General features: G+C 53.6%; 1 protein-coding gene across 3 annotated transcripts in view; it reads right to left on the reverse strand.

Moving 5' to 3' along the window:
* The window catches only part of TBXAS1 (thromboxane A synthase 1), a 196,494-nt gene that overhangs the window by 84,888 nt on the left and 85,255 nt on the right, over positions 1-26,351 (reverse strand). For all 3 annotated transcript variants that reach the window (XM_070071414.1, XM_070071415.1, XM_051835662.2), the window contains exon 4: positions 7,220-7,316. In XM_070071414.1, coding sequence (XP_069927515.1) covers positions 7,220-7,316 — 97 coding nt within the window. The remainder of the gene's footprint in view (positions 1-7,219; positions 7,317-26,351) is intronic.

The following is a 26,351-nucleotide window of genomic DNA, read 5'->3' on the forward strand; positions in this document are numbered from 1 at the left end:
GCTAAGAGGCACAATAGAATATGAAGCTGTAGCCAAAAGAAATTGCCTTGTGAGGGGCCAGTGTGGTGGTGCAGCAGGTTGACACCGCTTGCAACACTGACTTCTGAGAGTGGAGTGCCAGTTCAAGTCTAGGGTGTGCTGCTTCTGATCCAGCTCCCTGCTGGTGCACTGGAGAAGGCAGTGGGCCTGCCACCACATAGGAGACCCAGCTGGAGGTGCAAGATCCTGGCTTCAACCTGGCGCAGCCCTGGCTGTTGTGGCCATTTGGGGCATGAACCAGTAGATGGAAGATTCTCCCCCCTCCCCTTTGATGCTCTACCTTTCAAATAAATGAAGGAATCTCTAAAGTCATTCTCTTGTGGACCATGCAAGAACATAGACACAACAGCTCCATGGTGTCTCGAGAAAATAGCCAATAGTTCTCAAAAAAAAAAAAGTAGTAACACTTCCGTTTACTATGATACTGGGCACCTTTCATTCATTGACTCTGCTGATGGAGATGGTCATAAAGATTATTACATAGTCTTCCCTCTGCTTAGACTGGGACAGTGGCCTCCAAGTAAGGTGGTCCCGGTGTGTCTACTGCTCCAGGGACTTAGATTGGGGTGTGGGGGAGGACTAAACAAAACTTGGCTGCCAAGCCGGCTCCAGGCAGTCAGTCAAAGGGGCCTCTGCTAATTAGAACAAAGGCTCTGGCTCTTTGTGAGCGTTTTATCTACTGAGGAAGAGGAGGAAGCACATGCCCAGACTGCACTCCTATCAGCTCTCACCCTTCCCGAACAAGGAAGTGAGCTTGAGCGGATCTCAGTGCAGTTCCTTGCCGGAGCAGTGCTAGAGAGGGCCAAGGGGTGCCTGGCGTGGCACCTGCCGCTCTTGGCTGGGAAGGAGGTTTCCTAAGAGACTAAGAGGGAACGGGTACCCTGCCTCCGAAGCGCAGAACAGCGGGGTGGCCCGCTGGTGGGCGCCAGACCTCCTGCTGGCGACGATCGCTGGGGAATGCATGCCAAGCAGATCTCAGTGATTAGCGAGCCTGGTGCTCCTGTCTTGTACGTGAGGAAGCAGAGGCTTGGAGAGGGTGGACACACAGCTAGCAGTAGATGACAGACGTGGAATCTGGGTTCATCCTTCAGTAGCAGCTGGGCTATGGCTTAGAAAATGGACAGACAGGGATGTTATGGAAGGAGGTTGAGGCAGAAGAGGAGAATGAGGGCCAGGACTCAGCAGTGACTCCACCTCCACGGAACAATCAGGAACACAACCATTGAGAGACCGGCGATGCTCTGTGGCTTCATTTACTACTCTCACCCTCTCAAAATATACATAGAAACCTCTCGATTTACACATTATTTCTCTTCTTGCCACCATAAAAGTTAGAAGAAGGCATAAGGATAAGAACAAAATCTCAGGGCTGGCATTATGGCGGAAGCATTTTAGGCCACTGCCTGTGACACCAGCATCCCATATGGGCACTGGTCGAGTCCCGGCTGCTCCACTTCCCATCCAGCTCCCTGTTAATGTACCTGGGAAAGCAGTGGAGATGGCCCAGGTGCTTGGGCCCTGCACTCACATGGGAGACCCGGATGGAGTCCCAGGCTCCAGGGTTGGGCCTGACCCAACGCTGGCCATTATAGCCATTTTGGGAGTGAACCAGGGGATGGAAGGTCTCAGTCTCTCTCTAACTCTCCCTTTCAAATGAGTGCTAAAGTAAATTTTTTAAAAAATTTAGAAACCACAAAATTTAATGTATTCCTTTTTGTAAGAAGATACAGATGACCTCCCCCTGAACCAAGAGTCTAGTAAGACAAGTATGAAGTCACTTTCAGCGCGATTTTGAAATCAAAATAGAAGTTCTACAAGGCAGAGAGAAGCGCATTTGGACATTGAGAATCAGTACCACGTAACACGATTCATTTCCTCATGCTCTCGGCTTCACAAGGCACTCAGTGCCTTAAAAGATGTTAAAGTTCAAGCGTAGCTACGTTGCTGAAAACTCAAAGCTAAGTGTGCTTTGCAGATTAAATGCAATTCCATGGACCTGGCTTCTCCAGACTAGCTATATCCCAGACATGAGAAAAGCAGGTGTGAGGGAGGCAGGCAGGGGCCGGGCACCCCACCGTGGCTGTCAGGGACTCCCAGGGGGCACCTCAGCCCGGGACGAGACACTTACAGCTCAGGGTGGAAGGACTGCTATGCAGAGTGACGTGTCACAGAAAAGACGGCCCCTCAAAGCAGAGAGGGATCAGGCCAATGAGGCTGCGCCTGCGTCGGGGGCCTTGCTCTGCAGCCTGTCTGTGCTTGCAGGAGGAACTGCCTCGCCAGACCCGGGACTAGAATGTGAGCACCACGCAGCTACAGGAGTTCCCGCGGCTCGTCTGAAGCGATGCGGTCTCCAGCCAAGCGTGACAGCCATCTCACAAGTGAAATCTTACTGCTTGTGTTTACAAGCCAAGATGTTTTCAACTAGCTGATGTTTTATTTAAGAGAAGGAGACCCAGGAACTCCAGATGAACAAAGTTTCAAAATCTGTCAGTGGAAAAGCGCCGGGTCCAGCTGTAGGGACAAGTGAAAGGGGCAGGGAGATGACTTTATGACAGACCTGCCAAGGCCCCTTCTCTGAGCGGATGCCAGTAGGCAGTGCCTGCCACTCCAGCGCCTGGAGCGCCCGTCTACCTGGACTCTGCATTGAGTCCTCCTTGCCGACGAGCCCGGTACCAAGCCGGTGCCTTCCTATGCCTCTCTGGAATCGGGCGCTGCCACAGATGTAGGGGCTGATAAGGCGTCCAGTGGCTGATTGGCCTCCCGGCTTCAGTCACCTTTGCCAAGGCCAGGGGGGTTGTGGTTTCACAGTGACTCATCCCACAGTTCTGACAGCCATGTGCTGAATGGATGAAGCAGCCTGGCCACTGGCTTACTATGATTCTAGATGAAACCACTGACCACATGCATGACATGGCTTTAGATGTGATGGCTGTGAGTCAGGGCTGTGGCTTGGCCTGTGCCTGGGGAGGCGACCGCTGGGAGGACCTGAAGACTGTGCATGCACGCACATTCAACCGCACCACCTTCCACCTGCAGCCCGGCAGTGCACCGGGGAAGCCGCACGCTGCAGCCCAACTCACTCTTCCTGCTGCCACGTTGGACCTCAAGTGGCAGGTTTAGTGATTCAACACAAGCCCTAAGTCCCCATGCGAGCAGACCAGCCTTCCATGGACCAAAGACCAGCCTAGCTTTATCACCTTCCCGCAGGCCCCTCACCTCCGGCCCTGATGGGAGCCAGGAAGCAGAAGCTGCCGCTCTGGCTGTGACCATTTCTGCTGGGTCATGTGGGCCGGCTCCCATGTCCACAGATAACATGAGAAGGAGCTGTCCACAGGCGTCCTTCGAGCGCCTGATAGGAAAGGAGCTCATTAAAAATATCTGAGGAAGGAAAAGTGCCAGGTCTGGGACAGCTGCGCTTCCATAAGTGCTCTGCAGACGGGTTGGGTGAGCGGGGAGCGGTGCTCCCAGCACCGCGGAGCAGCTGCAGGAAGCGCGGACGGCACTGATAGAGGCCCGCGGAGTCCCTGAGGAAGTGGCCGCAGCGGCCACTGTGCAGACTGCAGGGCTGCAGCTGCCTGCGTGAGTGGGCTCCAGACAAAACGTGAGGAAGCACTGCGCCCCAGGCATGCACAGGTGTTACGTGTTAACCAGAACATTTGAAAATACAAGCGGTAAAACACTGGGGTTGGGAAAGTGGACGGAAGGCCTGGCACCCTGGGTCCAGCCGACGCACAGCCCATTAAGCGCCGTGTTCTGGAGCTGGACAAGAGCATTTCTTCCAGCGATTTGGGGGCTCAGAGACTCGCCCAGGGCTGGCAGACATCAGGGAGTTGGGTGGGGCCCCACCCCACGTCCAGTCAGATCATGCTGTTGATCTCTCATGGGTGTGCACAGCTCTCCCCAAACTTCCAGGCTAGGCCTGGCTTCACCCATCCTGGCAGGCTGTCCTGACCACACAACCCTCGTATGCCCAAGCCTGGCTTCATGAGCGGGGACAGGCTCAGGCTCTTGGAAAAGGAGAGCAGGCGTTCTTTAAGTTCCTTCTCACTTAATGCATCGAGCCGATATGCCGAGGTGCTTCCGTCTCACAGGGGACCGTTTGGTAGGAGCTTGATGGCGTCAGCGTTGAATGTTTGCTGAATGAATGTATAATACAGCCGACTCCCAGCACTTAAGTAAACAGGGCTTGTTAGAGGGAAGGCGGCTGGTGGGGGTAAGGAGAAATCACGCCTCACTAATCTCCCAGAGTTCCTGGAGCAGATCAACAAGCAGATGGATAAGAGGGAACCACAGAACCGATTTAATTTGACTTTCAAAAACCTGTGAGAAAATCCCACTCTAACGACTGTTTTTAAAAACCCGAGTCACTGCGGGTTGTTTCATCATGAATATGGAATTGGCTTAAAGACCGTAAACAAAGCTGAAGATGAGAGGGTACACTGCCAGATGGAAGTGGCAAGCGCTGGGGTCTCCCACAGCTCCCACCTGCGGATGGCTCTTGTCCGTGTGTGAATGACCTGGGCGAGGAGTGAACGCGCACTGTGCAAGCTCGGGTGATGGCTCCTCTTGTGGGGGGATGCCAAGCTGGTGGAGCTTTCGTTTGAAGGATATGTTGGAGACGGGCTGCTTATTATGTGTTTGTGAGATGTGACCCTCTTTAGCCGCACAACAGCCCGTAAGGTAATAGCCTCATTTTCCAAAGGAGGAACAGCAGGCTGGAAGAAGTTACACAGCTTGCCCAAGCTCCCAGGGCTAATAAATGGGGGCTCAGTGTTCTCTGGTTCTAGGAGGGGCATCCGCACAGGCCAGGGTTCAGGGCCAGGTTGGAGAGTGAGTGAGAGGCCAGGCCAGCTGAGGGGACAGTCTGTTGGGGAGCAGGGGGTATTAAGTTGGGGCGTGTGCAATGGATCTGAATGACGGGAACCTGAGCTTTATCCTGGAGGTTTAATTCTGAGTGGAAGATGAAACTGGAATCATACTCTGGAGTTTGGGACCCCAGACCTAGAGATCTCAGGCGGGGAGGGGGTGGTGGTGGAAGAAATGACGGCGGTGTACAGATGGCTTGGCGCCCTCTGCTCGAATGTGTGCGCTGGGTCTGCCTGCCCCTGGCAACCCCTCCCAGAACAGCTCTCCGGGTGTCACCTGAAGCCACAGAGACACACGGCTGCTTGTCCCATCTCAGCTCAGCAGCCAGGTGGACTGGAGCTCTGGCAGGCTCTTGGGTGCCTGTGCTGCCTGCTCAGGTGCAGCGTGGGGGCTGGCACCCCTCGACTCCTGGCTTTAATCAGTACCCCTGAGTGGGCCTGATGAGAGACAATATGCATAGAACTGTCAGACCTGGTCTGCAAGTTCTCCGTGAGACAGAGTGTGGGGAGCAACTCAGACTAGACTGTTACTGAAATTAAGACTTATTCTATGCATCTGCTCTCCCACAATATGGCGCTGGGAGAGGAGGAAACAGCTTCTACACAGCTGCCTCCAGTTCAACCAATAAACAGCAGGACCTGCTCCTGATTGGAGGAGAGCAGCGTACTCGGCGTGTGGGTAGCAGAGTTGGGATTGGTGGAAGAGGACTATAAAGGAGGAGAGAGACAACATGCACCAGGAACATCTAAGAGGAACATCTATCTGAAGGAACACCTGTGCAGCCCCCGAGAGAGCCGGCCGGTGGTGTGCCGCTCCCCCGCGGAAGTGGGGAAAGTGGCAGGGGGAACCGCCCTTCCACGGAGGTGGAAGGGACGGTAGCCAACCCGGGAAGAACCAGCAGCAAACCCGGGGAGGGCCGAGCAGACGAAAGAACAGCGCAGGGTCCTGTGTCGTTCCTCCACGAAGAGGGGGAGCGACACAGAGGCCTTCGGGGACTTTGAACGAAGGGATCCTGACCCCGGGTGGGGGAAGCAGCTGAACTTTCGCAGTTCCCTTGAGGTGACGGAGGTGGCAGAACAGAGGGGCACCTGCTTCTAGCGACCCTGTGGTACCTGGAGCCCTGTGTTTCACACACCTGGGGCTGGAAGATGAAAACTGTGGGTGAGCAGCCAGGCGCCCGATTAAGCCTGGACACCCAGAAACACCCAGAACGCCACCTGAGGCCACAGTGGTGGCAGTAGGACGCTCTGGTCTTGGGAAATGGAGCATGAGTCCCCACTCTTCCTAGCACCAGGCCCGTGGCCAGGCTCGGTCCTTGTCTCTCTAGAGAAAACCTTCTGGATGGCTCAACTGGTACAGAGGTTCCTGCTCATTCCCGGGTGTCGCCCCCGTCTGCGGGAGCAGCTGCCATACTGAGTTGTGCTGGTCTGTCTGCTCGTCTGCCTCCCTCACTGGTCTGTGAGCAAACGGGGCAAGGCTACATTTTCTGTCTCTGCACTCAGCACCTGGGCAGTGCCTCCCTGTGTGGCAAGAGCCTGAGGAATGACTCCGTTACCCGTTACCCGCCGTCTCTATGAGAATGGAAGGGAGGCTTGCTTCCCCTTCCCTGCAAAACGGTTGGCAGTGACTCTGAATTCTCACAGCAGCTGTTTGTCTATTCACTTTAGATTTTTTCCAAGAAACAACAAAAAGATTTTTGGTCTTTTCTGCTGGGATTCCCATCTCCCCATTTTTGGAAAATATGGACAACCCTTATCTGCCATTTTCTGTCACTCTCCCAGGCTCAGAGATTTCTCTTCAAAGAAAAAAAGATGTAGGACCTACAATCCCCTACAGCGATGGTGCATGTGCCTGGTTTCATCGGTCAGGGACTTGAACAAACAGCCAAGGCCCCCTACGGGTGCTTCCTCCCGTCTTGGGACGACTTTCCCTCCGCAAGCTGCTCGTCTTCCCTTCCAGGCTCTGCTGTTTCAGACTCTATGGGAAACATGCGCGCACAAGAGAGTCAAAATTTTGCTTTCCCATTGATGCGCATTGGTATGTGTTGACCTTGCTCGGTCTTCCTCAGTCCCAGGACTTCTGCTCTGGATTCCGTTAGCTCTGAAGACAGTTTTAGGAAATTCTCCTGGTTTTAGCATTTCTTTCTTTTAGACTCAACTTCTCCTGAGTTTAGCTTTCTTGAAGCATTTCTTAAATGCAAGTGCTGCTCATTTTATACATCTCTTTTGAAAACCCGGTAGGGACTAGACCTGCAGTGCACTCCCCTCGCCATGGGGCGATCCCGTGCATGGACAGGCAGAAGAGATCGGCATACCATTCGGTTTGTGAAGTTGCTGAAGTTCTCCACCAGAACCTGCTTGATCATGTCTGGATCAGAAATGACAATAAACATCTGACGGCCAAGGTAGTACCTGGGAGGAAGGAAAACAGGCGTTTAAACAACACAGTCCTCTCCTGAGAAGCGGCGTAACAACCCAATCCTCTCTTTCCAAAAAGGAGTCCACGCTGGCTTAGAATGAAAGATGAACAGGAAGTCAAGTTGGGGAGGAGACGCAGATGTGGCACCTGTGAACGATGGTAGAGTTGTGATGACCTCATATCACGTTCATTCTGCCCTCCTGGATGGACTGCCTCCTGCTGGTCCCTGGAGATCCATGTTGAATAAGACACAGCCCCCACCCCCCTGTCGGGAAAGACAGGACTGAGAGTGTAAGCGCAGGCGTAGCTCCAGCAGTGAGGCACAGGACAGTGGCAAGGTCCCTGTTTATGTTTTCCACAGCTGGGGAGGGAGGCGCTCTACCCAGACGATGCCAAGACCCTTTACATTCATTCTCAGAAAAAGTCTAAAGTGGATTACAGACAGGTGCTTGTGAGGACCTGGGGAAGGTGTAAACCTGCGGCGGGAGGCCTGAACACCTGCTGTCCACACCTACACGTGAAGGAGCTCAGCACACTAAAGACATCGGTGAGGAAATCGGTACTGACCTCTGAGCGGAGGCAGCACTCCACGTGCCTCACTGTACCCGAGGGCGTCCTGCGTCTCACTGTACCCGTGGGCGTCCTGTGTCTCACTGTACCCGTGGGTGTCCTGAGTCTCACTGTATCCGTGGACGTCCTGCGTCTCACTGTACCCGTGGGCGTCCTGTGTCTCACTGTACCCGTGGGCGTCCTGCGTCTCACTGTACCCGTGGGTATCCTGCATCTCACTGTATCCGTGGACGTCCTGCGTCTCACTGTACCCGTGGGTGTCCTGAGTCTCACTGTACCCGTGGACGTCCTGCGTCTCACTGTACCCGTGGGCGTCCTGCGTCTCACTGTACCCGTGGGCGTCCTGCGTCTCACTGTACCCGTGGGCGTCCTGCGTCTCACTGTACCCGTGGGTGTCCTGTGTCTCACTGTACCTGTGGACGGGACGTCCTGCGTCTCACTGTACCCGTGGACGTCCTGTGTCTCACTGTACCTGTGGACGGGACGTCCTGTGTCTCACTGTACCCGTGGACAGGATGTCCTGCGTCTCACTGTATCCGTGGACGGGACGTCCTGCGTCTCACTGTACCCGTGGGCGTCCTGCGTCTCACTGTACCCGTGGGTGTCCTGCGTCTCACTGTACCTGTGGACGGGACGTCCTGCGTCTCACTGTACCCGTGGGCGTCCTGCATCTCACTGTACCTGTGGACGGGACATCCTGCGTCTCACTGTACCCGTGGGCGTCCTGCGTCTCACTGTACCCGTGGACGTCCTGCGTCTCACTGTACCCGTGAGCGTCCTGTGTCTCACTGTACCCGTGGGTGTCCTGCGTCTCACTGTACCTGTGGACGGGACGTCCTGCGTCTCACTGTACCCGTGGGCATCCTGCATCTCACTGTACCTGTGGACGGGACATCCTGCGTCTCACTGTACCCGTGGGCGTCCTGCGTCTCACTGTACCTGTGGACGTCCTGCGTCTCACTGTACCCGTGAGCGTCCTGTGTCTCACTGTACCCGTGGGCGTCCTGCGTCTCACTGTACCCGTGGGTGTCCTGTGTCTCACTGTACCCGTGGGCGTCCTGCGTCTCACTGTACCTGTGGACGGGGCGTCCTGTGTCTCACTGTACCCGTGGGCGTCCTGCGTCTCACTGTACCTGTGGACGGGGCGTCCTGTGTCTCACTGTACCCGTGGACGTCCTGCGTCTCACTGTACCCGTGGGCGTCCTGCGTCTCACTGTACCCGTGGGCGTCCTGCGTCTCACTGTACCCGTGGACGTCCTGCGTCTCACTGTACCCGTGGGCGTCCTGCGTCTCACTGTACCCGTGGGCGTCCTGCGTCTCACTGTACCTGTGGACGGGACATCCTGCGTCTCACTGTACCCGTGGGCGTCCTGCGTCTCACTGTACCCGTGGGCGTCCTGCGTCTCACTGTACCCATGGGCGTCCTGCGTCTCACTGTACCCGTGGGCGTCCTGCGTCTCACTGTACCTGTGGATGGGACATCCTGCGTCTCACTGTACCCGTGGGCGTCCTGTGTCTCACTGTACCCGTGGACGTCCTGCGTCTCACTGTACCCATGGGCGTCCTGCGTCTCACTGTACCTGTGGACGGGACATCCTGCGTCTCACTGTACCCGTGGGCGTCCTGCGTCTCACTGTACCCGTGGGCGTCCTGCGTCTCACTGTACCTGTGGACGGGACGTCCTGCGTCTCACTGTACCCGTGGACGTCCTGGAGGCACAGAAACAACGAAGACCCAGTCCCAGCCTCCAAAGTTCTCACGGTCTGAGGGCAGGAGCCATTAGGCCACCAGCACACAACGCGATACTGCAGGCCTGGATGACGGTGGGGGGATACTCAGTTCAGTGCTTGGAGGAGAGAGAATGAAGCCTTCCCAGAGGCAGTGCCTTCCAAAGTGAGCTTGGAAAGAGCAGCAGACGTTAGTTCAGGAAGGCGAGTGACAAAGGAGGTGAACTGTGCCTAGCAGAGGAGCCAGCTGAGCAGCTGTGCCGGACAAGCCTGCGGGGCCGTGGTGCGGGTCCAGGCAGCGACTGTCAGCCCAGCGCAGCAGTGACGAGGGCGCTGCATGAGCCCGTGTTTGGTGTATGGAGTTACGCATGCAGAGAGGCAGTTTGGCTGCTGGGGCGTCCAGCTCAGAGGGGAAGGGAACGGATTTTATAAGGGAGAGTCACGTGGAAAAGCGGCCAGGTTCACGCTAGCGTTCTTAGTTACTCAGACTCTTTCTTAAGTCAAAGGTGACATTAATTTTACCTCTTTTCCTTCTCACTAAGGGGAAATTTTTTAAAGACATTTGTCTGGCGCATATTAGGCACACTGAAAATATTCACCACAGTGATTATATTTCATAAAACTGTTGGAGAAATATTTGGGACGCAAGAATTCAACAGATGCGGTACAAGGAAAGAAAAAATACGAATGAGCTTGTTTTATTTTACTGGCTACAGCCAAGAAGACCAAGAACAACCAGTAAGTCCACAAACCAAAGCTTCCATGAAGTTGCTGGTGAGTGCTGAGGAGTCTTGAGAACCCAGTGAAAGCTGTGCACCCATTCCTAAGAAAAATGAACACCCAGAACATTTTTACACAGTTTGACAGATTCTTGGACACCTAAACCCAATTCCTGAGCAATGCTTCTCAAACTTAAAACGTTCTTAAACGTTACCTTGGTTTGAAGAAATAATAGCTGAAAGTCCCTCAATTTGACAAGACATAAACTTACAGATTTAAGAAAATGAATGAACCTCAAACAGGATGAACCCAAAGAAATCCGTGTCAAGACCACATCACAATTTAACTTCTGAAAAATAAGAAAAAAGTTTTGACAGCAGCCAGAGGAAAACGGCGCATTAGGGACAGGCACCCTGACTCAAGGACAGCAGATTTCTCATCAGCCAGAAAGAAGTGGTACATCCCTGCAGTGCTAGAGACAGAAAGCTGTCGCTCGCGAGCCAGTCACGTGTTGAGGATCCTGCGGGAAAGAAGTGGAAATAAAGTGGAAATAAAGGCATTCTCCGGTCACGGAGGAGGAACAGAACTTGGCACAAGGAGATCTGTCTTGAAGAACGGCTAAAGAATTCTGCAAACGGAAGAAAGTTTGCAACTTCAGAGAGTTAACAAACGAAGGAAAGGGTAAAAGTAAGGCTACTCTTGTCACGGGTTTCTCGAATCCTGCTTGATGTTGAAACAGAAGTCTTAACGCTGCGTGATGTGGTACTAGACGTTCTGAGGGGGGAAGGGGATGAAACTCGAGGTAAGTGTTCCACACATCAAGGTGGTGAAGCATCCGCACTTACAGACTGTGACAGTTGTTTTTTTTTTTTTTAAGATTTATTTATTTCTTTGAAAGAGTTACAGAGAGAGAAAGGTATCTTCCATCCACTGGTTCACTCCCCAACTGGCCGCAACAGCCAGATATGAGCCGTCCCGAAGCCAGGAACTTCACCCAGGACTCCTACTTGGGTGGCAGGGGCCCAAGTACTTGGGCCATCTTCTGCTACTTTTATCTAGCCATTAGCAGGAAATTGGATCAGAAGTGGAGCCGCCAGAACTCGAACCAGTGCCCATATGGGATGCCGACGTCACAGGCTACGGCTTTGCCCACTACTCCATAATGTCAGCCCCAGACTGTGACGAATTATGCATGCATATTTATGCAGCTACTGCAAAAACGGTACAAGGTGATATACAAAAATTTCTAATTCTTAAAAATGTTCAAGTTGCCTCCAAGAAGGCAAGAAGAGTGAAATAAGAGAACAAAAGAAAACAAACATATCAACTATATGATGTAAGAATGAGGTAACGGAGAGCTGGCGCCGTGGCTCAATAGGCTAATCCTCCACCTTGCGGCGCCGGCACACCGGGTTCTAGTCCCGGTTGGGGCGCCGGATTCTGTCCCGGTTGCCCCTCTTCCAGGCCAGCTCTCTGCTATGGCCAGGGAGTGCAGTAGAGGATGGCCCAAGTGCTTGGGCCCTGCACCCCATGGGAGACCAGGAGAAGCACCTGGCTCCTGGCTCCTGCCAGGATCAGCGCGGTGCGCCGGCTGCAGCGGCGGCCATTGGAGGGTGAACCAACGGCAAAGGAAGACCTTTCTCTCTGTCTCTCTCTCTCACTGTCCACTCTGCCTGTCAAAAAAAAAAAAAAAAAAAAAAAAAAAAAAAAAGAATGAGGTAACAACAGGGCAGGCGTGTGATGTAGCAGTTAAAACGCTGCTTGGCACACCTGTGTCTTTACCAAAGGCCCGGGTGTGAGTCCTGGCTGTGCTCCTGGTTGTGTTCCTGCTGACATTCACCCTGGGAAGCAGGAGGTGACGGCCCAAGTCTCTGGGTCCCTGCCACCCATGTGGGAAACTTGGACTGAGTTCCTGGCTTCAACCTGACCCAGCCCCAGCCGTTATAGGCATTTGGGGAGTGGACCAGTGGGTGGGAAATCTCTCTGCATTTCAAAAATAATTGTTATTAAGAATAACATAGTCTGGTTTCTCTTCAGATCATATAAACCTCACCTTTTACTAAATTAAGTAGTAACACATCAAAATGTGTAGTTGCAGCTAAAGCAGTGCTCAGAGAGAAATTTATAGCACTAAATATTACCTTAGAAAAGAAAGATCTTCCTATGTCAAGAAATTAGAAGAAGAGGAGCAAAAACATCTGGATCGAGCAGAAGGAAGCAAATAATAAGAACAGAAATCAATGAAATTGAAAACAGAGAAACAGAAAAATGAGTGAAACCAATTCTTGTAAAAATTGATAAAAATTAATAAGCCTCCAGCAAAACTTAGATAAAAGACGCGAAGACACAGATCAGCAATATCAAGGAAGATTGTGCCATCACCACGGACACTGTGGCCGTTGAAGGGGTCAGGGACCACCACAGACTGCTCCAGACCAATGCATCTGATAACCAGGGAAAAATGGACAAAATTCTAGAAAACCACAAACCACTAAAGCTCCACTAAGATGAGTTAAACAATCTGAATAATCCTCCCATCCAAGTGCTAACCAGGCCCCACCCTGCTTAGCTTCCAAGATCAGACGAGATCGGGCGTGTTCAGGGTGGTGTGGCCGTAGACCTGAATAATCCTATAACTGCAGAACAACTGAATTTGTGAATTTCAATGTCCTGGAAAAGGCATCTCCGGGCCCAGGTGGTTTCATTGCAGAATTCTACCAAAACATTTAAAGAATTAATAATCACACAACCTCTTCCAGAAGATAAAAGAAGACGGAACACTGCCCAGCTGAATTTACAAGCATAGTATTTCTCTGATACAAAAACCAGGCAAAGATAACCCAGAAAAAGAGAACTATAGAAAAATATCCTTCATGTCTTACAAAAATCTAACAAATCTAGCAATGTATACAAGGAATTATATGGCACAATTATACAAGTGGTATTTATACTAGATAAGTAAGGCTGGTTCCAATTTTTAAAAATATCTTATAAATATGGGGTTTCTTTTTTAATTTTTTTAAAGATTTATTTATTTGAAAGGCAGAGTTACACAGAGAGAGGAGAGGCAGAGAGAGAGAGAGAGAGAGAGGTCCTCCATCTGCTGGTTCACTCCCCAATTGGCCAGAGCTGCAGCGACCTGAAGCCAGGAGCCAGGAGCTTCTTCCGGATCTCCCATGTGGGTGCAGGGGCCCAAGGTCTTGGGCCATCCTCCACCACTTTCCCAGGCCTCAGCAGAGAGCCAGATCAGAAGTGGAGCAGCTGGGACTCAAACCAGCACCCATATGGGATGCCGGCACTGCAGGCAGCAGCTCTACCTGCTACGGCACAGCACCAGCCCCCTCTTTTTATTTTTTAAAATTTAATTTGAGGGGCTGGCATTGTGATGTAGCGAGTAAGGCTGCCATCTGCAGTGCCGACATCCCACATAGGCACTGGTTCAAGTTCCAGCTGCTCCATTTAGATCCAGCTCCCTGCTGATGTGCCTGGGAAAGCAGTGGAAGATGGTTCAAGTGCTTGGGCCCCTGCACCCACATGAGAAACTCAGAAGAAGCTCCTGGCTCCTGACTTTGGACCATCACAGCTCTGCCATTGTAGCCATTTGGGGAGTGAACCAGAGGATGGAAGGTCTCTCTTTCTCTCTCTTTCTCTCTCTCTCTCTCTCTAACTCTGCCTTTCAAATAAGTTTATTTTATTTATTTGAAAGGCATAGTGAATAAGAAGTTGAGAGAGAGACACACACACACACACACACTCACAGATTCTCACCCACTGGTTCCTTCCCCAAAGGCCCACAGTACTCAAATCTGAACCAGGCCACAGTAGGAACTGGGAACTCAATCCAGGTCTTCTGTTGAGGGGCAGAGACCCAACAGCTTGACCCATAGTCTGCTGCCTCCGGGGTACACATTAGCAGGAAGCTGCAGAAGGAAACAGTGTTGGGACTCATATTGGACCCTGCAGTATAGGATGTGGGCATTCCACATCCTATAACATCACTGTTATGCCAGCGGCCCATCCCTGGTTCAATATTTTAGAATCATTCTATAGAATTGATCATATTAACAGCTTAAAAAAGAAAATATGTGGTTATATCTGGTAACACAGAGAAAGCATTTGACAAAATCTAGCACTTGTTCACAGAAACCTCTCAAGAACAGAGTGGGGTGGGCGGGAGGTGGGTAGGAGGGGGAAGCCAGCGCTGTGGCATAGTAGGTTAAACCTCCGCCTGCAGCACTGGCGTCCCATGTGGGCACCATTTCGAGTCCCAGCTGCTCCATTTCCAATCCAGCTCCCTGCTAATGGCCTGAGAAAGTGGCAAAAGATGGCCCAAGTCCTTGGGCCCCTGCACCCATGTGGGAGACCTGGAAGAAGCTGCTGGCTCCTGGCTTCAGATCAGCCAGCTCCAGCTGTTGTGGCCATTTGGGGAGTGAATCAGCAGATGGAAGATATCCACCCCCCCATAACTCTGCCTATCAAATAAATAAATAAGTCTTTTTTAAAAACCACAATGCCATTTACGGTGTGGACAAAGAGAGCAAAGAAGATCTGAGTAAGGGGAGAGACAGCGTGTTCACGGATTGGAAGACCTCACACTATACAGAGTCCGTTCTCCCAGAAGCAGTAGATAGGTTTAATGTAATCTCCGTGAAAATCTCAGAATTTTGCAGACGTACATAAACTTACTTAATGTATATGCAAAGACAAGGGACCTAGAAAACTAATCAGTTTAAAATACATTTTTTGTTCCTTCCTTTGAGAGGCAGAGAGACAAAGAAAGGACTCTTACCCTCTGGTTCCCTGCCCAGATGCCCACAATGGCCAGAGCGGGGTTAGACCAAAGCTAGGCTTTCGGAACTCAATCCATGTCTCCCACGTGAGTGGTAGCCACAAATGCTGCCTCCAGGGGTCTGCATTATGGAAAGTGTAATCAGGAGCTGGAGCCAGGTATAGAATCTAGGTTCTCTGACATGGGATGTGGGTGTGTTAACCATTAGGCTAAACGCCCAGCCGCTAAATCAGAATGAAATCGGAGGAATCAGTATACCAGATCCTAAGACGTGGCTATAATATAGTCAAGACTGCGTGGTACTGTCAGATCGATGGATAAGCAGACACTCTGCAAACACACACACACACACACGAGTGCATGTAAACTTCAATATATCTAAATAATCTCTGGTTGTATCAGTATAGTTTCCTGGTTTTGGTAAGGTACCATAGTGATGCAAGAGGTTACTACTGGGGCAAGCCTACAGACAATATCCCTGGATATTTTTTGCAACTTCCTGTGACTCTATAAATATTTCAAAACAACAAGATTTTTCAAAATCACTTTGGAGTTTGATAAACTATAGAGTAGCAACCCTTCTTCCCGCCAAATCTGATGGAATGGGCGTTGGGGGGCGGGGGGACCTGGGAATCTACATTTGAACTAGCTCTTGGGTTTCAAGGCAAGAAGACTACACCCATACTCTGAAAAACGCTTGCTAGGCTAGTGGTTTCCCCCTTCAGTGGCTGGTGAAAACCAGCTGTGCAGTGTTCAGAAAATACCAAGGCCTGGCCTCGCCCAGACTTACCACACCAGAGTCTCTGGGGTGGGACCAGTTACCTCTCTCATTTTAACAAGCTCCCAGGGGGTCCCAGTGTGATTGACAGTGGCCAGACTGGACACCCAGAAAGCATCAGTTAACAACTCTCTCTGTGTCTCACCCGAGTTCACACCCATTCTCATTTCCCTAAATTCTTAGATCTGAGAGGAAAGTAGTTGCACAGTGGGCAATGACATATTTGTCATTATCAAAATGACCTTACGCACCACCTGGGTCTTTTTAAAAGAAACAGAATAACGCTTCTGCACTCCAGAGAAAGTGTCCTGCCGTTAGTCACGTGGGAGTCTCTCTCCCTTTTTCTAGTAATACTGCTAGTGCTAAAAGCAATTCTGCAATACTTCCTTTAGAATTGCTTTAGAGCTGGTTTATGAACCTCATGAGAACACTAGCCCCATTTTACGTGTAAATTGTGTAATCTCGTGAATTTGTGTTTATAAAAATGCTCATCTGCAGTTTGAAGAGCCCCCAAGAAAATTATTTATTTATTTGAAAGGCAAAGTGACATCCAGATAGGGAGACCTTCTATCCACTGATTCACTCCCCAGATGGTCTTGACAGCTTGGTCTAGGCCAGGAGCCTGGAACTCCATCCAGGCCTCCCAAGCACTTGGCTATCTTCCACTGCTGTCCCAGGTACATTACCAGAAAGGGAGCTAGACTGGAAACAGAGCAGATGGGACTTGAACTAGAGCCCCAGTGTGGGATGCCATCATGGCAAGTGGTGGCTTAACCCACTGTGCCACAACGCCGGCCCCTAGAAAGATCTTAGAGAAATTGAAGTGAAGCTGGCCTTAAGCATGCCTGGGCTTCCTTGCTGGTGCAGGGAAGTCTCCACTGTATGCCCACCACTCCTATAGAATCATCTCCCCCACTGTTCTGAAGGAGCTGTCAGTCATAGAACCCTGCCCTCTGGTCATGGGGATGGACTCAGTATCCAGGCTGTCAGTCATGCTGTCTTGTCTCCTTGGCAAGGGGTGAGCACACGCCCCAGTCAGGGCCAGCCAATGCTTCACTGAGGTTTCTATGTGGATGCCAACTGAAAAGTTCTGTGTTTTCCTGAGAGCTGCAAAACTGGGGACATTAACCCAGGGCTGCTGGTGCCCGTCTTCATCTGCACAGAGAGAACCGACTTCACAGAGCGCTGAGACTGTCTAGGAGAGAGCCTATCTACACTAAGTGCTGAGAGAGACTGTGTAGGAGAGAGTGTCTACAATGAGCGCTGAGAGAGACTGTCTAGGAGAGAACCCGTCTACACTGACTGCTGAGAGAGACTGTCTAGGAGAGAGTGTCTACAATGAGCGCTGAGAGAGACTATCTAGGAGAGAATCTGTCTACACTAAGTGCTGAGAGAGACTGTCTAGGAGAGAATCCGTCTACACTAAGTGCTGAGAGACTGTCTAGGAGAGAGTGTCTACAATGAGCGCTGAGAAAGACTGTCTAGGAGAGAGCCCGTCTACACTGACTGCTGAGAGAGACTGTCTAGGTGAGAACCCTCTTACAGAGTGCTGAGAGACTGTCTAGGAGAGTTTCTACACTGAGTGCTGAGAGAGACTGTCTAGCGAGGGCCCGTCTACACTGAGTGCTGAGACACTGTCTAGGTGAGAACCCTCTTACAGAGCGCTGAGAGAGACTATCTAGGAGAGAGCCTGTCTACACTGAGTGCTGAGACACTATCTAGGCGAGAACCCTCTTACAGAGCGCTGAGAGAGCCTGTCTACACTGAGTGCTGAGAGACTGTCTAGGAAGTGAAGCCAGGTCCAGGCTCTCCCTCTGCAGCGCTTGCTGTGACCCTCTAACCCAGCGAAGTTGCTTCCAGTGGATTTCTACACTGGTGATCAAGACATCCTGACTAGCAGGGAGCCTTTTCCTCTTCAGTCTGTGAATGCCTGATGCCATTCTGCCTGTCAAGATTTTCTTGCCTAAAATGGTCTGAGCTCGGTTTTGTGCAGTCTCCACTAAAATTCACGCTGAAACTTAACCCCACTGTGGGATATTAGGAGATGGCAGCAGGGCGGGAACTTTGGAGCAGCGAGTTAACCACCGCTTGTGAGACTCAGGTCACATATGTGAGGCTGTTTGAAGTCCCTGCTGATGTGCCTGGGAAGGCAGCGGGTGATGGCCAAGTCCTTAGGTCTCTGCCACCACGTGGGAGACCCAGTTGGAGTTCCTGGATCCTGGCTTCCACCTGGCCCGTCCCTGCTATCACGGCCATTTGGGGAGTGAACCCATGATGCGAGATCTCTCTTCTCTGTTTCTCCCGTTCCTTCAGTCTCCCTGTCTTTCAAATAAGTAAATAAATTTTTAAATGAAGAAAGAGAAGGGACACGAGGGGCCATGAAGATGTGCTTGATTAATCCATTAATGGGCTACTTGGAGAGTGGGTCTAGGATAAAAGCAAGCCTGACGCTGGCTCTTGCAGGCTCGCCCTGCCCTGCCTTGCGACGCCTCGTGCCCCGTCAGGGTGGTGCAGAGTCCCCAGCAGAAGGACCTTGGCAGGTGCAGCCCCTCCGCCTCGGACTTCCCAGCCTCCAGAACCGTGCGCCTGTTTTCTTTACTAATCGCCCAGCTGGTGGTATTTGTTTATAGCAGCGGGAAATGGACCAGTGGTCAGCGCATGGCATGCCTTGAGATGGCGTGGCGTGCTAGGAACAAGTGGCGCGAGGCTGGGCCATGCGGCACCCAGGGCGGCCAGCTGGGCTGCACACACGGGGAGGGAGGCCAGAGCCGTCCTTGGATGCTCTGGGTGGCAGCTGTGACACGGCGTGAAGCCTAGGTAATCTGCGATTTGCTGCGGCTCTGATCCTGTCACTGCTGTGAATGCAAAAGGCAATCAAGTGAGAGCGCTTGCATTTTCAGTCCACTCTCTGCAGCACACACAGGGAGACCTGAGGGTGAAGTGGGCACATGGCCCTTCTCAAACCTGAGAGGCAACAGCCACGGTTAGCTTTTCTTAAAAAGATGTATCTGAAAGGCAGAGTTACAGAGAGAGGGGGGAGAGACAGAGAGGTCTTCCTCTGCTGGTTCACTCCCCAGAAGGCCACAACAGCCGGAGCTGGGCTGATCCAAAGTCAGGAGCCAGGAGCTTCTTCCGGGTTTCCCACGTGAGTGCAGGGGCCTGAGCACCTGGGCCATCTTCCACTGCTTTCCCAGGCCACAGCAGAGAGGACCGGAAGAGGAGCAGCCAGGACTGAAACCCAAGCCTTTATGGGATGCCGGCACTGCAGGCGGCGGCTTAACCTACTAAGCCACAGTGCTGGCCCCCCAGGGTTAGCATTTACTGAGCGCTTCCCACTGCAAGGCCGCGTTCTGAGTGCATTACTTTGTTACCTCATTTTACCCTCCTAGAACATGGACGAGGTGGCCATCACGCTCCCTTCTTCAGAATAGGAAACTGAGGCTTAGGTAACTTAGTAACTTGCCCAAGACAGGGACTCAACCCTGGCTGCCAGAGTCAGGTCCCTCCCACCGAGCTCACTGCCCTCTTCCCCTGTGGCTGCCCTCTGCCAGTGCCAGCAGGCAGGAAACAGCCAGGCTCCCAGCTGTGCAAGCTGGGTCCCTAAAGGTGGAGACTTAAGGCAGATTCTCACTTAATGGACCAGAAAACCTCAGCCCAATTAGGAGGCAAGGCCTTGCTTCCTTCTAATCCAGAGCTATACGCAGACTCCTTTAGGGGCAAGGAGTTCTATTCGTTTATAGCTATTTATGCTCCTAAGAATTTGATGATTCAACTCCAGAGCACCTGGCTGAAGAGAAAATTTAGGCAAATCAGTGAAGTATTGTGTAGACGAAAATAACACTTGTTTGACTAGTTTAATTAGTGGTTTCCTTTTTTTGTTTGTTTGTTTAACTGACCATTTAGTTCAACCAAAATAGCACCACACTTCTCAGAACCCAAGTAGGAGAGACTGTGGGTGTCAGCCTGGGGGCCACCTGGCCCTGTGCCAGAAGACCCGGCTCGGGTCAGGATTGAGCGTTCACGGGGGCGAGTTGTCACCTGCGGGCATCGGCTCAGACAGATGTGGAAGCTGTCCAGCTGAACGGGAAAAGCACGCTGTAAAGTAGTCGTGCCGCCCAGTCCATCTCGCTGGCAGCACAGTTGGGCTGTGTACCGGGCACGTGCCTGCGTCAGGCACCATGCGGGGCTTTGCTGACAGATTCCTGGACAGAGTCTAGAAGGAAGATATATCAGACGACGAATAGTGCGTGCACCTGGAGCGGGAAATCATGGGACTTTTAACGTTGCTTGTTTCATTTTCCAATATTTCGTAGTGAGTGTGTGCGACCTTTTAGGAAAAGATAAAGGGAGGTTGGAGGCTCACTCGCCTGGCTCAGTCCCACTGAGGCTGCCAGGAGGCAGAGCAGTGGTTGTCAGTGCTGCAGCTACAGGGCTTGGAGTCTTAGGGACTCAGGTTCGAGGCCTCGTCCTGTGATACAGCAGCCGTGTCACCTGCAGCAACTGACAGCCTTCTCGAGCTGGTTTCTTTGATAAAAGAGGCTGTTAGGAGACTCAGATGGGGAGAGTTTGCAGTGTTTTGTGCCTGCCCCAGCAGGTGGGCTACCCCCGGGGGTGCCATTTAGTGGGAGATAGAGAAGCTGCCAGGGGAAGTGCCTCGTGGTTGGGGCAGTCAGCAGCCCCCGAAGGAGCCCAGCACCCCCACGTGAGCAGAAATCACAGGAGTGCACCCGTGTCCAGGAGGACGCTGAAGAATCCTAGGGGCCTGCACCCCTCTGACAGCTGCTCACCAGCTCAGTCTGGGGACCCGTGCTCAGGGCCAGCCTGACTTCCAGCAGGGTAACTGTCTATCTGACCTCAAGTCTAACCTCTGGCGTGGCGTGCAGGTACAGAAGTGAGGGCAGCTCAGGGGGAAAGGGGCGTGCACTATTGGAAAGCCCAGCTGTGCAGGCTTGAAACTCCCAACTTCCAAGAAGCCCAGAGGAAGCTCGGAGGCCCGGTGCCAGGAGCAGTGGGAGACTTGGCTCGCCAGGTTCTGCACGGTGCTGTGGGGAAGGCAGGACCTTGGGAGTCCTGGGCTCTGTCCCTGCTGGGCCCCTTGTTCTCTGGTTGGTTGGCTAGCCAATCTGCCGTGAGAACAAGATGTGAGTTAGCTGATGGCAGAGCAGCCACCAGGGAGACCACAGTCTCTTTCTCCGGCCTGTCGTCTGACATCAGTGTGCGTGACCCGCCCGTGGAAGCCTGGGGGCACTGGTGCCTGGGGACAGAGCCCTGCAGAGGCTCATGGTCTGAATCAGCTCTTTGTCCCACCTCCCTTTCTCTGGGGTTCCCGGCGTCTGTTCAGCTACTTTCTCCCATAGATAGCGTCCCTTGGTCCCTTACTCCCTGGCCAGATTCTGGGCTGCCCACAGAGTTATGTCTCCATCGTTCTTTATCTTTCTGCTCCAATGCTTATCCACAAGTGACCCCAACTTGTTTTACTCACCTGGGACCTTGCCAAATACAAATCTAATTATGCCACTCCTGATGGAACAAGTCCTTTGGGGGCCTTCAGAGAGCAGCACACATGTCCTTTACAAGCTGGTCCCTACCTTGCCCTGGCCCCCTCCCTCTCTCTCTCTCACCACTCAAAGTGAGAAAGGGAGGTGGAGGGAGTGGCTGAGCCACCTGGGGGTAGTTCCTGTTATCTCCTGGCCAGCAGGATGTAGGCTTGTAAATAAATGAATGAACTTGGCCTGGACCAAGTTCACAGCAGTTCAGGGAGCCGAGGCCCACCTAGACTGACCCGTAGTGCATTATGCCCTCGTTGCCCTACGGCAGCATGCCTCATGGCCCACCCACCCATTGCCATGACAGGAAACAGCAGACCAATGGGAAGCAGTGCAAAGGAGTGGCAGCTGGAGTGCAGCAGCTCTGCCCCTGCTTCCCAGAAAAACCATGCATGTTCCTTCCCCCTCAGTGCACCGCCCTCCCTACGCAGCCCTGTCAGGTTAGGCTCAGTTCTGAGATGAGGGGACCCCACTCTCCTCTCCCCCCTCAGTGCACCGCCCTCCTTATGCAGCCCTGTCAGGTTAGGCTCAGTTCTGAGATGAGGGGACCCCACTCTCCACTCCCCCCTCAGTGCACCGCCCTCCTTATGCAGCCCTGTTAGGTTAAGCAGAGTTCTGAGATGAGGGGACCCCACTCTCCTCTCCCCGCTCAGTGCACCGCCCTCCTTACGCAGCCCTGTCAGGTTAAGCAGAGTTGTGAGATGAGGGGACCCCACTCTCCTCTCCCCCCTCAGTGCACCGCCCTCCTTACGCAGCCCTGTCAGGTTAAGCAGAGTTGTGAGATGAGGGGACCCCACTCTCCTCTCCCCCCTCAGTGCACCGCCCTCCTTACGCAGCCCTGTCAGGTTAAGCAGAGTTGTGAGATGGGGCCGTTCCTCTCCCCCCTCAGTGCACCGTCCTCCTTACGCAGCCCTGTCAGGTTAAGCAGAGTTGTGAGATGAGGGGACCCCACTCTCCTCTCCCACCTAGTGCACCACCCTCCTTACGCAGCCCTGTCAGGTTAGGCTCAGTTCTGAGACGAGGGGACCCCACTCTCCTCTCCCCCCTCAGTGCACTGCCCTCCCTACGCAGCCCTGTCAGGTTAAGCAGAGTTGTGAGATGAGGGGACCCCACTCTCCTCTCCCCCCTAGTGCACCGCCCTCCTTACGCAGCCCTGTCAGGTTAAGCAGAGTTGTGAGATGAGGGGACCCCACTCTCCTCTCCCCCCTCAGTGCACCGCCCTCCTTACACAGCCCTGTCAGGTTAAGCAGAGTTGTGAGATGAGGGGACCCCACTCTCCTCTCCCCCCTCAGTGCACCGCCCTCCTTATGCAGCCCTGTCAGGTTAAGCAGAGTTGTGAGATGAGGGGACCCCACTCTCCTCTCCTCCCACAGTGCACCGCCCTCCCTACGCAGCCCTGTCAGGTTAAGCAGAGTTGTGAGATGAGGGGACCCCACTCTCCTCTCCCCCCTCAGTGCACCGCCCTCCTTACGCAGCCCTGTCAGGTTAAGCAGAGTTGTGAGATGGGGCCGCTCCTCTCCCCGCTCAGTGCACCACCCTCCTTACGCAGCTCTGTCAGGTTAAGCAGAGTTGTGAGATGAGGGGACCCCACTCTCCTCTCCCCCCTCAGTGCACCGCCCTCCCTCCGCAGCCCTGTCAGGTTAAGCAGAGTTGTGAGATGAGGGGACCCTACTCTCCTCTCCCCCCTCAGTGCACCGCCCTCCCTCCGCAGCCCTGTCAGGTTAAGCAGAGTTGTGAGATGGGGACGCTCCTCTCCCCTCTCAGTGCACCGCCCTCCTTACGCAGCCCTGTCAGGTTAAGCAGAGTTGTGAGATGAGGGGACCCCACTCTCCTCTCCCCCCTCAGTGCACCACCCTCCTTACGCAGCCCTGTCAGGTTAGGCTCAGTTCTGAGATGAGGGACCCCACTCTCCTCTCCCCCTCAGTGCACCGCCCTCCTTACGCAGCCCTATCAGGTTAGGCTCAGTTCTGAGATGAGGGGACCCCACTCCTCTCCCCCCTAGTGCACCGCCCTCCTTACGCAGCCTTGTCAGGTTAAGCAGAGTTGTGAGATGAGGGGACCCCACTCTCCTCTCCTCCTAAAGTGCTCCGCCCTCCTTACTCAGCCCTGTCAGGTTAGGCTCAGTTCTGAGACGAGGGGACCCCACTCTCCTCTCCCCCCTCAGTGCACTGCCCTCCTTACGCAGCCCTGTCAGGTTAAGCAGAGTTGTGAGATGGGGCCCCTCCTCTCCCCACTCAGTGCACCGCCCTCCTTACGCTGCCCTGTCAGGTTAGGTTCAGTTCTGAGATGAGGGGACCCCACTCTCCTCTCCCCCCTCAGTGCACCGCCCTCCTTACGCAGCCCTGTCAGGTTAGGCTCAGTTCTGAGATGAGGGGACCCCACTCTCCTCTCCTCCTAAAGTGCTCCGCCCTCCTTACTCAGCCCTGTCAGGTTAGGCTCAGTTCTGAGATGAGGGGACCCCACTCTCCTCTCCCCCCTCAGTGCACCGCCCTACTTACGCAGCCCTGTCAGGTTAAGCAGAGTTGTGAGATGGGGCCGCTCCTCTCCCCGCTCAGTGCACCGCCCTCCTTATGCAGCCCTGTCAGGTTAAGCAGAGTTGTGAGATGGGGTCGCTCCTCTCCCCCCTCAGTGCACCGCCCTCCTTATGCAGCCCTGTCAGGTTAAGCAGAGTTGTGAGATGAGGGGACCCCACTCTCCTCTCCCCCCTCAGTGCACCCTCCTCCTTACGCAGCCCTGTCAGGTTAAGCAGAGTTGTGAGATGAGGGGACCCCACTCTCCTCTCCCCCCTCAGTGCACCCTCCTCCTTACGCAGCCCTGTCAGGTTAAGCAGAGTTGTGAGATGGGGTCGCTCCTCTCCCCCCTCAGTGCACCGCCCTCCTTACGCAGCCCTGTCAGGTTAGGCTCAGTTCTGAGATGAGGGACCCCACTCTCCTCTCCTCCCACAGTGCACCGCCCTCCCTACACAGCCCTGTCAGGTTAGGCTCAGTTCTGAGATGAGGGGACCTCACTCTCCCCCCCCCCTCAGTGCACCGCCCTCCCTCCGCAGCCCTGTCAGGTTAAGCAGAGTTGTGAGATGGGGCCGCTCCTCTCCCCGCTCAGTGCACCGCCCTCCTTATGCAGCCCTGTCAGGTTAGGCTCAGTTCTGAGATGAGGGGACCCCACTCTCCTCTCCCCCCTCAGTGCACCGCCCTCCTTACGCAGCCCTGTCTGGTTAGGCTCAGTTCTGAGATGAGGGGACCCCACTCCTCTCCCCCCTAGTGCACCGCCCTCCTTACGCAGCCCTGTCAGGTTAAGCAGAGTTGTGAGATGAGGGGACCCCACTCTCCTCTGCCCCCTAGTGCACCACCCTCCTTACGCAGCCCTGTCAGGTTAGGCTCAGTTCTGAGACGAGGGGACCCCACTCTCCTCTCCCCCCTCAGTGCACTGCCCTCCTTACGCAGCCCTGTCAGGTTAAGCAGAGTTGTGAGATGGGGCCCCTCCTCTCCCCACTCAGTGCACCGCCCTCCTTATGCTGCCCTGTCAGGTTAGGTTCAGTTCTGAGATGAGGGGACCCCACTCTCCTCTCCCCACTCAGTGCACCGCCCTCCCTACGCAGCCCTATCAGGTTAGGCTCAGTTCTGAGATGAGGGGACCCCACTCTCCTCTCCCCGCTCAGTGCACCGCCCTCCTTACGCAGCCCTGTCAGGTTAAGCAGAGTTGTGAGATGGGGCCGCTCCTCTCCTCCTGCAGTGCACCACCCTCCTTACGCCGCCCTGTCAGGTTAAGCAGAGTTGTGAGATGGGGCCGCTCCTCTCCGAAGGGGCCCCACTCTGAGTGTGGACCAGGTGCTTTTGCTTCCTCCAGAGAACGCTTGCTGCTTGCAGGTCTTACTCGCTCGTGAATTCTTTCCTGAGGCAAAGTCAAGAACCTGGGTGACCGGTCGTGCATGTTCACTGTCCAATGCCACGTGCGCCAGTCCCGACAGCCAGCCCACACTTTCTAGAAGCTTCCATGGTCTCTCACCCCTGTGCCTTTGCACATGTTCTTCCCACTGCCTTGCTTGGACCAACACTGCTCTTTTCTTGCCTGGGGATCTCTTAGCAGTCCTCCGCTAACTGCAGCTTTAAACACAGGGGCCCTGTAGTGTTCCTAGATGTCACACCACAGTGTTAGCCACACGGCCATGCAGAGTGCTGGATTCCAGCTCCAAACTGAAGCCAGCTGGGCTCGGGCCCTGGGTCACTGCCATAGCTCCCAGCAGGACTCTGTCTCCAAACCAGCCATGGCCAAATCCGCCTTTGCGAGACGAGCCGCTGGTGTCCTGCTCCCTGTAAGCCTCAAAGGCGTCTTCGTCACTGAAGCTCCAAGTCCCAGCTTCTTGACTTGTAGCCGGGCCCCCAGTGCCTCATAGCCTCTCCCTCCCTGCCCCGCGTCTTTTACCAACCTCCCAAGCTCTCCCAGCGATGTGTTTCAGAGGCCACAGGAAGTGCTTCACAGTCTCGCGTTTGGGTCAAGGGCAAACAGCTTCACAAGTATTCAAGTTGCGACAATTTAGGGAGCATTTAAAAAAATTAGTTCCCATGAATTGAACGCATTTCTCATGGTGACTGATAGATGTCGCTGTGTTTCCTATGGATATGTAGACTGTCCCACCCTGGGGTGCCTCAGCACACGGTTTGGGAACCACAGCCTTTCGCTCTTGCTATCAAAATGTGACTTGTCACTTTCCAAGTTGCGGTACTTTTCCGTGGCCCACCTCCCTGATTTTCCTCCTGAAGTGCCAGTGCCCTCCTGGAAAACCCTTCCGCGTGCTGGGTCTGTCCCTTCTGAGGAGCCTTGCGGAACCCCAGTCCTGCAGCTTGCACCGCACGGGGTCGTTCCTCCGCCGACCGGCACCGCACGCTGTCCGTCGACAGGCT

This window comes from Oryctolagus cuniculus, chromosome 3 (assembly GCF_964237555.1).
Source record: "Oryctolagus cuniculus chromosome 3, mOryCun1.1, whole genome shotgun sequence".
NCBI lineage: Eukaryota > Metazoa > Chordata > Mammalia > Lagomorpha > Leporidae > Oryctolagus > Oryctolagus cuniculus.